This window comes from Mus pahari, unplaced genomic scaffold (assembly GCF_900095145.1).
Source record: "Mus pahari unplaced genomic scaffold, PAHARI_EIJ_v1.1 scaffold_8897_1, whole genome shotgun sequence".
NCBI lineage: Eukaryota > Metazoa > Chordata > Mammalia > Rodentia > Muridae > Mus > Mus pahari.
The window spans coordinates 2,106-12,083 of record NW_018391999.1 but is presented as its reverse complement, the minus strand read 5'-3'; the positions used below and the strand labels follow the sequence as shown (position 1 = coordinate 12,083).

At 41.0% G+C, this 9,978-nt stretch overlaps 1 protein-coding gene across 1 annotated transcript in view; it reads right to left on the bottom strand.

Annotated features, from left to right (window-relative positions):
- Positions 1-8,284, bottom strand: part of LOC110314790 (guanylate-binding protein 4-like) — a gene marked incomplete at its 5' end in the record, with an annotated part of 39,918 nt that extends 31,634 nt beyond the window's left edge. Inside the window, 7 exons of the mRNA XM_021189011.2 lie at positions 2,895-3,034; positions 3,982-4,075; positions 5,163-5,356; positions 5,648-5,750; positions 6,452-6,664; positions 7,207-7,487; positions 8,042-8,284. Of these exons, the coding sequence (XP_021044670.2) occupies positions 2,895-3,034; positions 3,982-4,075; positions 5,163-5,356; positions 5,648-5,750; positions 6,452-6,664; positions 7,207-7,487; positions 8,042-8,284 (1,268 nt within the window). The remainder of the gene's footprint in view (positions 1-2,894; positions 3,035-3,981; positions 4,076-5,162; positions 5,357-5,647; positions 5,751-6,451; positions 6,665-7,206; positions 7,488-8,041) is intronic.
- Positions 8,285-9,978: the final 1,694 nt, after the last annotated feature.

The following is a 9,978-nucleotide window of genomic DNA, read 5'->3' as shown; positions in this document are numbered from 1 at the left end:
AGCAGACTGGCACATATGTAGCAGAAGATGGCCTAATCAGCCATCACTGGGAAGAGAGGTCCCTTGGTCTTATAAACTTTATATGACCCAGCACAGGGGAAGGCCAGGGCCAAGTAGTGGGAGTGGGTGGGTAGGGGAGCAGGGGCAAGGGGGAGGGGAGGGTATAGGGAACTTTCAGAATAGCATTGAAATGTAAATAAAGAAAATAATATATAAATAAATAAATTAATTTAAAAAAATTAGTCAAAAAGAGGAGTTATAATGACTCTTCTCTTTGCTTTAATGTGACCAGTTATTCTAACTCAATCATGAACTGGTCTAGTAATAATTCAAATATTAGAGATTCCTATTATGAAGATAGCTAAAAACATCTTTATTAGCTAGCAGAGTTAACTTGGAGCATTAGTCTATTTACATGAGAAGTCACACCCTTTCTGTTGATTCCTAAAGCCACCTCCCCCAAGGCCAGAGTTTGAGCTTGAGAGTTGCTAACTTGCAATTGAATAGAGCACCTGGACTTCCTCACAGACAGCATTTATCCTGTTGCTTTCAACTCTCAACTTTGTATTTCAAGCAGGTCAGTCACCGCCCTTCAATCTGTCTTCAGCAAGCTTGCCGGCTCACCTTCAGCATGTGCAGGTGGCAGAAAGTCATAGATATGAGGAAATGTATTGACTACACATTGTGGCTTTGCTCTGGGAATAAGTTGTGCGATGAGGGCCGGTTAGTCAGTGACAGGCTACTGAGATTTCTGAACTATATCGATCCAAGACAGAGGTATGTGCCAAGAGGCTGTGGTTTATTCATAATAACTCCATAAAGCCATGTTTGTGCAAAATAAACACAAGAGAGCTGCACATGCTTTCATGATGGATAAGAATAGTTCCTAGAAAATCTAATTCCCAAGCCAGGCACGGCCACCAGCCACCATAATTCCCAGGCAGGACCATGGAGCATAAATAAATTTTATGCCCAGTCCAGCTAATTTTTATTATATATTTATGGAGGAATTGTAGCCTCCCTCAGCCTTGAGCAGGCTGATTCAGAGCTATGCTGCCACTGTGAATGAGACCACCTGGGGTGGAGTCTTCTGTTCTATTGCTCTGTCACCTGTGTGCTGTCCTGCTGAGAGGCAGAACCTGTCTTCCTGAGATATTCCTGAGATAGTTGACAACCTGTGGAATTGGTAGCCTAATGCTAACAGCTCTAGCAGACTAGTGCTAACAACTTGGCAACAAAGTATCAAGAAGCCTGGAGTGGCAGAGGATAGGCCTCTCCCATTTATAAGCACAGACTCTTAGTAAACATTGGGCCTTGATCAGAAATCTGACTTGATCGCGTTTCTTCTCTCGCCATTTCCTCCCATACATCTCCAGCCTCCCACTCAGGAACCCAGTTCATGTGGCTGCAGGCAGCTACAAGGAGTGAATAACTACTCAGGTGAGTTCCTGTGAACCTTCTCCTAATGAATAAATATTTCTAGGAATCAATCACTGGGTGAGGAGTATGTGTGACTTCCGGGTAGAAGAGGGGAAGAAAAGAGGCAGGAAAAGGTATCTTGCTTTTAGACAGGAGTAGGGAAGCATGGTGAACAAGATGTAGCTAACAAGAGACCCCCCCCCCCGGTTTAGATTAGCATGGATTGCTTTTGTAATATTTCATATGACAATACACGTGTTTATTTTGTTTCTAGGCTGACAGAAAAGAGTTTACAGTGGGATGATTGAAATCTCTACCAAGATATAATGGTTCCATGTCTGAATCACAGTTAATTGTTGATTGCCTCAGTGAGAGGTATGTTTAAAGACACTAAGGGGCTGAGAGCACCAGAAGGCTTTTGCTGTCCCTGTGTGCTAAGGCAGAACTAAGGAATGAACATGTGTTCCTGTGGCTTTCAGCCTTTTCATAGGTGTATGGTATAGTTGACACAGTATTCTTCAAGTTTGAGAAGGGCAGTCAAACCACAAGATAAAATTAAGCTTTTAAGCACAGGTGAGCATCTCTTCAGAGGGGGACAGTGTGCTCACCATTCCTGAGTCACCTAGGCCCAGTTTTTCAGCTGATTGGTTGCCCTGTTATTGTTTGTTTGTTTGTCTTCTCAACCTGTCACAAGCAAACCACAATTGAGCAAATGCCTATGTAAGATTAGCAATAGGCAAGTCTGTGGAGCATTTTTTTAATTAGCAGTTGATGAACAGGTGGTCCTGAAGTGTTTAAGAAAGCAGACTGGCACATATGTAGCAGAAGATGGCCTTGTCAGACATCAATGGGAAAAGAGTCCCTTGGCCCTGAGAAGGCTTGGTGCCTCAGTGTAGGGGAATGCCAGGGCAGGGAGGCAGGAGTGGGTGGGTGGATGTTTGAGTGGGTGAACATTCTCCTAGACGCAGGGGGAGGGAAGATGATAGGGGGTTTCCAGAGGGGAAACTGGAAAAAGGGATAACATTTGAAATGTAAATAAATAAATTTTTTAAAAAAGAGAAAGAAAGAAAGAAAGAAAGAAAGAAAGAAAGAAAGAAAGAAAGAAAGAAAGAAAGAAAGAAAGAAAGAAAGCTGAGTAAACCATGTAGCAAGGCAGTAAGTAACACTCTTTCATGGTCTCGGTTTCATCTGCAACCAGTTCCTTTCCTAACTTCCTTCCATAATGGAGTATGATCTGAGAGTTGTAAGCTGAAATAAACCCTGTTTCTCCAAACGTTCTTGGTCATGGCGTTTTATCACAGAAATAGAAATCCTAAGACAAGGTTGTAGAGCAATAACCACCCTTCAGTCTCATTGGAGATGTTGCATAGATTATGCAACATCAAATCAGCCCACTTTCCAGACATAATCAGCATGCCACATTAATTTTTATATGTTCTCTGTCTATTCTGTGCAAATATTGTGGGATGGAATACCTGGCATTCAGAAGACACTGTCTTCTCAGTTAATTGCTTTGCATGTTCCTGATGACCTTTTCCTTTTTGTGCCATTTTGTTCTGGTCCATCTTGTACATATCCTCCAAAATTTTCAAAACAGCCTCGGCAAATTCAGTTTCTTCATGTATCATTGAGAAGGAAAATGAATGATACAATTAATGTAGCATTACTGTGTGAGCTCCTTTCTGCTACTGTTGCTATTTCATAAAGTAAATTCTATCACTTTAATTTTTCACCCCAAAAATCTCACTGCTGTTGACTGTAGACTGTTGACTGCATTTATGCCTTAATCAAGAATGCTTACATGAATCATTGAACACTATATATATACGTGTGTGTGTGTGTGTGTGTGTGTGTGTGTGTGTGTGTGTGTGTGTGTGTGCTGAACAACAGAAAGAGATGGTAGGTGTCCAAAGGGCTTTTATATTCAGCAGATGCTAATCTTTGACTACTAACACTTTTACTGCTGTCAAGATGTGAGAATCTTTCTGGCAGTGGATTACTGGCTACTTACCAAGCATCCTTGACCCAACTGAGAATTTATATAGTCTACAATCAAAGCCATATTACTGTTCTAACTGGTGAAATATGAGGACTTCTGCCTCATAACCATTAATGACAGAGAAGGTGCAATTCTGAACTGCACCCAAAGACATTATTCAGTCCCATCTGATTCATTTTCTATTTAAAACACTCCAGTTACACCCCAAGGTTCTGAGGAAAACCTCTGGACTGAAGATGTCTAGAACATGGTATGCAAAATGAAGTAAACCAGACTCTGGCAGGTAACTGCCTATTTTAAATGGCATCTCAAGTATAACATTAAAAGTGCATTTCAACTTGGGATGGAGTTTCACCAAAGGATCTGTGTGTAGTAACACATTTTCTTCCTACCTGAGCTTCATCTTTGTAAACTTGATGAATAAAGAGATATGCAAGCATTAAAAGTTTATTTAGTGGCAATGATCTGATGCCCACAGTTGCTCTTGAATCTGTACCCTGGCACAACTGTAGAGGAGAAAACTTTGGGAATTCATGAACTATAATAAGATATAGGCAAAGTACCTTTTTCACTGTTTCTTTTCTCCATAAGCTGAATCTCATTCTGCAGCCTTATACTCTCTTCTTTCAACCCCTCTTTGAGCAGTCGTTCCTGTTCCTAAGAAGAAAATTATGTAATAAAGCTACAAGAATGCAAGATAGATGTTATTCTTAGTTGCCATTCTGAGATACACTGGGTCCGTTATGTGCTCCATCATTTAACATACACATGTACACACACACACACACACACACACACACACGGGGGGGGGGGGATAGTGTGGAAAGGAATGTGCTGGCCTAAATACTGACAATCTATTATTACAATTAACAAGACTATATTAGTCTATTCAGAGGTTTACTTTTACCTGGGGTATGGTTAACATTAGAAAGGTCAATGCAGATATTTACACTCAAACAATGGCCAGGAACTGGAGATCCCTGTGGTTGAATTAGGGAAAATCTGTAAGAGGCTGAAGAGGAGAGTGACCCTAGAGAAAGACCAGCAGTCTTAACTAACCTGGATGCCCAGGATCTCACAGACACTGAGCCACCAACCAAGCAGCATACACCAGCTGTTATGAGGCCCCAAACACATATACAGCAGAGGACTGCCTGGTCTGGACTCAGTCAGAGAAGATCCATCTATCCCTTGAAAGATCAGGGAGTGGTGAGGTTTGGTGGTATGGAGGTCTAGGAACATCTTCATGGAGAAGGAGGGAGGAGTGTGTGATATAGAATAGTTGGAGGTGGGCTGGGAGGGTGATAAAGTCTGAACTGTAAAAAAAAGTGATTAAAGAAGGATGGAAAGAAGGAAGGAAGGAAGGAAGGAAGGAAGGAAGGAAGGAAGGAAGNAGGAAGGAAGGAAGGAAGGAAGGAAGGAAGGAAGGAAGGAAGGAAGGAAGGAAGGAAGGAAAGTCAATTTGAACCTAACTAAAACTGACAAGGGAAACCACCACCATTACTATCAAGGCACAGACAAGAAAGTCTTGAGTCCCTCAGATGAATGGCCCTGCAGAATTGCAAGATCTTAGATATTCTAATGGTCCAGGCAGGATGGGTTTATGCAATGCTTAATGAAGTGGATTGCATTTGGATTAATAGTTCATGAAATTAAAGATTATGGTGTTCTGTGAAATTTAGCCCTGCACTGTGCCTTCAGCTAAGGACAGTGGGTAATAAGGCTAAGATACACAGCTCAATACCTGCAATTTAAAAGTCAGAATCCTCTCTTGCTCCTCCAATAACTGAGCTTTCTCACTTTCCATCTTCTCAGTCAACTGCCTCACTTGCTCATGGAGACACCTCTCTTTCTCCTTCATCAACTGTGCATGCTTCTTTGCAATTTCTTCCAACTTTTTCACAGTATCCTGTGCAGAGTCAGCTTTTGCTCGTTCCACTGAATAGAAAAAAGGAAGAAAACTAAGTACCTTCTCATTATTATCTCTCTCCTTGAGAATAATGGGGACTTCTGAAAATCGAGCTGTGGGGCTTTATAGAGGGAACCATAATGGGGCTGTTTGTTCTTTAAGGAAACCATGATGTTGATTAGTGCATCTGCCAAACTCAGCAATGGCGTTAGAAGCCATGGCAGCCTTGGTCTTCTTGCTCTGGTTAAATGATGAGTGATTTAGTGGAGAATGTTGAAACTACAGAGAGAGTACATAAAGTTTTCTGGTTCAATTCTTACCTTCAATCTCCTTTTGCTTTACTGTGAGAGCCTTGTCTCTTTGTAGAAGTGCCCCAGCAACAGCCTCATTGGACTGCAAGTATGCCTGCAGAATCTCTTCAGCCTTAGGGTCCCAAGAACACAGGTTAACAGAAGGAAATAGTGCGAGGGTTTTTTTTTTTTTCTGTCTCTACCCTCCTTTAGAGGTAGAGCTCAAATCATGTCACATCTGCCACCAAAGCAATTGTCGAACCTTCTAGAAGATCTAATAAGAAATTATAGGGACATGGAAACAAAGAGAGTTTCTTCCCTTCAAATGGAGACCCATGTCCATTATTAGATACACTAGAACTGTGGTTCCATGTGGACTAAAGATTCTCAAGAATGATGATATCATGAGAAAATCAAATTAGAGGAACTAAACAGAGCAGGAAAGGAGTGAATTGTTGACAATTCACCTGACAAGAAGAAAGGATAACCTTGTTTGCACTCTTAGATCCTGCTTCCCTTCAAGCTAGCTTGAAGGCTACATTTATATAAAGCATCATTTCTACTTAAGCAACTGCCATTGCACTTCTGTTCTCTGCAAAACAAATATCCAGCCATAAAATCATATTCCATGGTATTTGAATGCACTGCCTTTGATAAGCACTTGCATACAACTGATGTTATTAATAGACTCCCTTGGTAGTTTTTTCATGAGTTCAGAAGCCGTGAGCTGCTCATACAAAACCCCACATCCATGTGTAATTACATCTGCTCACCTTGGTGTTCCAAGAGGGCAAGCAAGTTGGCTGTCAGCATTAATAGATAAAGCTTGATTACCTGGATCCCCTTCTTGGGTTCCTGAAGATACTTTTTCTTCAGCTCCTCTCTCTTCTCAACAAAGAGAAGATATCCTCCTGGATGAGAGTAAGTGCCCTTTGTCACTGCCTCTTCTAGTGGGCTGAAGATGTCCTGAAGTAACTTTGAACAATGATTTGATGATATTTTGATGTTCTCATTACAGATGCCAGTCCACTTCTTTTCTAGCAGAGCCTTTAATCAAAAAACAGAAAGCAAAAAAGAGTAACAGGAATTGAACTTCTATCCCAGAACTTGAAGTAATTCTCTATAAAGAGCCTCATCTTTTCTCTCACCGTGGGCTTTCTCATGAAACCCGTTCTCCATCTGATGAGTATTGAGTATGGTCACAGCTACTTTTACAACACATGATTAAAATAGGCTCCCCTCAAAGTAGATCAGTCATTACCAGAAAGGGAATCCATGTGATGCAGTATCTGCCTGACCAGGTTCTTTACTTTTGTTTAGTTTGACAGTAAACCAGTATGATGACAGGAGACATCTTATGAACTTGGGGCCACCAATCATCTCTTACATCTGTGTAATTAGAATGAGACTGTAAATTTATATATTTCAAAAGATTTGAAATTTGAGTTCATAGTGAGGAAGTTCTTTGTAATAATTATCAAAAGATATCTGTCATCATCTTTTAACAAGTGCTTCTCAAAATAAATATCCAACATTTCCAAATAGATTGCTGAATTTCACAGTCCATATCTATTTAAACATAAATTTACCAATAAATCTTTTTTAAATGAATGGTCTTCATCTTTAAAGGAATTCCTGAGGAAGATTTCTATGGCCTCTCTCTCACAGGTTCTGTGCAGGTTCAGCAGCTCCTGGAGGGTCTCTGTGGGCAGCTGTACCCTCTGGCTCATCTCTTGGTCATAATGGGTGATGGCCTTTTGCACTGCTGCAGAGTTCTCTATCTTTGCCAAGGTCAGGACAGCGTTCTCCACGCAGGGCAGACACCCACTTCTGATGGCAGTGATGTATGTGATCACCAGTTTCTCTAGTCCTACATTTAGAAAATGGTGATGACATTTCTTTTAGAATGAAGTAGTCTCCATACTTTGCAGTTCTGCATTTGTCCACAATCAATATGTTTTTCAATAGCACAAATATTAACCAGATGCCTGATAGCAATAGCATACTTCAAATTTTGCCAAGTTCAGTATTGTCCAGAAGAACATGAAAGTAAACAAAATGTTTTGCATCTTTGACTCTCAGTATCCATAGGTTCTAGCTTTATATAGCTATTTATATCTCAAAATATGGGCATGTGTATTGAAACTATATTTTTAAAAAATCACCGTGCATTTAAACTAAATAGTCACATATGTGTCTTGAGATACTAATTCTAGATTAGCCAGGAAAGGATATGGATAGTGTCTCTTTGCTTTGATATAAATAAACTTTTCAAAGAGTTAACTTTCTTATATCAAAATTTAAATATTACTTGAGAACATCAGGAATTTGGAAAAACTGTCAAAAGTGAAGCAGGTGGTTGTTATTTACCACCAAACAGTGTAGTCTCTAAAGCTTTCAGTAAGAACGGGGCAGGAGACTCACGAGCTCCGTTGACCTTGATGCCGCCTGGGAGTGTTTTAGCTTTAGAAGAGCTGAAGATGAAGGAACAGAAGTCAGTTGCCTGTTGTAAAAATTCAGAATCTAACTCATCATCGTGCAGGCTCTCCAACTCAGAGAGCTTCCTCCACTCAGTGGGTGGATAGAAGACAAAGCATTTCTTCTTGGGGAAGAACTTTCGAATACAGAGTCGGGGCAGGTTGTAGTTTTTATCTTCTTCACTGGCACCTAAAAAAGTAAATATATATATTTTAAAAAGTAAAAAAGTATATATATATATATATATGTATGTATATATTGAGAAGAGAGGGGGGAAGAAGGATACATAAATAGAAGATAGATAGATAGATAGATAGATAGATAGATAGATAGATAGATAGATAGATGATAGATGGAGATGGAGTTGGAGATAGAACTATAGCCATGCAACTAGAATTATATTCATTGGTAGCTTATGGGTTTCTCCTAATAAAAGCTCTTTCTGGACAGAGCTTCTGGAACAGGCAGAAGCAACACAGCTTCTGGGATAGACCACATTTTAGCTCCAGACATCTGGCCACCTTCCCCGCCAGAGGAGAGGTGTCTGCCCGGGAGGGCTCTCACTGCCTGAGCAAGTGAGGGAGCCATCTTGGGTCCCAGGTCCTTCAGAGACCAGTCTGAGCAGGTGAGAGTGAGGACTGCAGAAGTGACACAGCGTCTGAGACAGGCAGAAGCAACACAGCTTCTGCAACAGACACCATTTTGGGCTCCAGACATCTAAGCACCTTTCCCTGCCAGAGGAGAGGTGGCCACATAGGAGGGTTCTATCTGCCAGAGCAGCTGAGAGAGACATCTTGTGTCCAGGTCCCTCGGAGACTAGCCTGTGCAGGTGAGCTTGCAGACTGTGGAGGCAACACATCTTCTAGGAAAGGCCCAATTTGGGGCCTTCATCTTCAGCCAGGAGGCAGGGCTGAACGCCAGACCTCTGTGCACCTTCCCTGCAAGAGGAGAGCTTGCCTGCAGANAGTACTCTGACCACTGAGACTCAGGAGAGAGCTGGACTCCCAGGACTGCTGACAGAGGCTAACAGAATCACAGGAGGAACAAGCTCCAACCAGAGACAACTAACAACTAACTCCAGAGATTACCAGATGGTGAAAGGCAAACATAAGAATCTTACTAACAGAAACCAAGACCACTCACCATCATCAGAGCCCAACACTCCCACCTCAGCCAGTCCTGGATACCCCAGCACACCGAAAAGCAAGACTCAGATTTAAAATCATATCTTATGACACTGGTAGAGGACAGTAATATGGGCATTAATAACTCATTAAAGAAATACAGGAGCACACTGCTAAAGAGGTAGAAGTCCTTAAAGAGGAAAAACAAAAATCCCTTAAAGAATTACAGGAAAACACAACCAAACAGGGGATGGAATTAAACAAAACCATCCAAGTCCTAAAAAAGGGAAGTAGAAACAAAGAAAACCCAAAGGGAGACAACTCTAGAGATAGAAACCCTTGGAAAGAAATCAGGAAACATAGATGGGAGCATCTGTGACAGAATACAAGAGATGGAAGAGAGAATCTCAGGTGCAAAAGATTCCATAGAGAAGATGGGTGCAACAATCAAAGAAAATGGAAAATGCAAAAAGATTCTAACTCAAAACATCCAGGAAATCCAGGACACAATGAGAAGACCAAACCTACGGATAATAGGATTAGATGACAATGAAGATTTTCAACTTAAAGGGTCAGAAAATATCTTCAACAAAGCTATAGAAGAAAACTTCCCAAACCTAAAGAAAGAGATGCCCATGAACATACAAGAAGCCTATAGAACTCCAGATAGACTGGACCAGAAAAGAAATTCCTCCTGACACATAATAATAAGAACAACAAATGCACTAAATAAAGATAGAATATTAAAAGCAGTAAGGG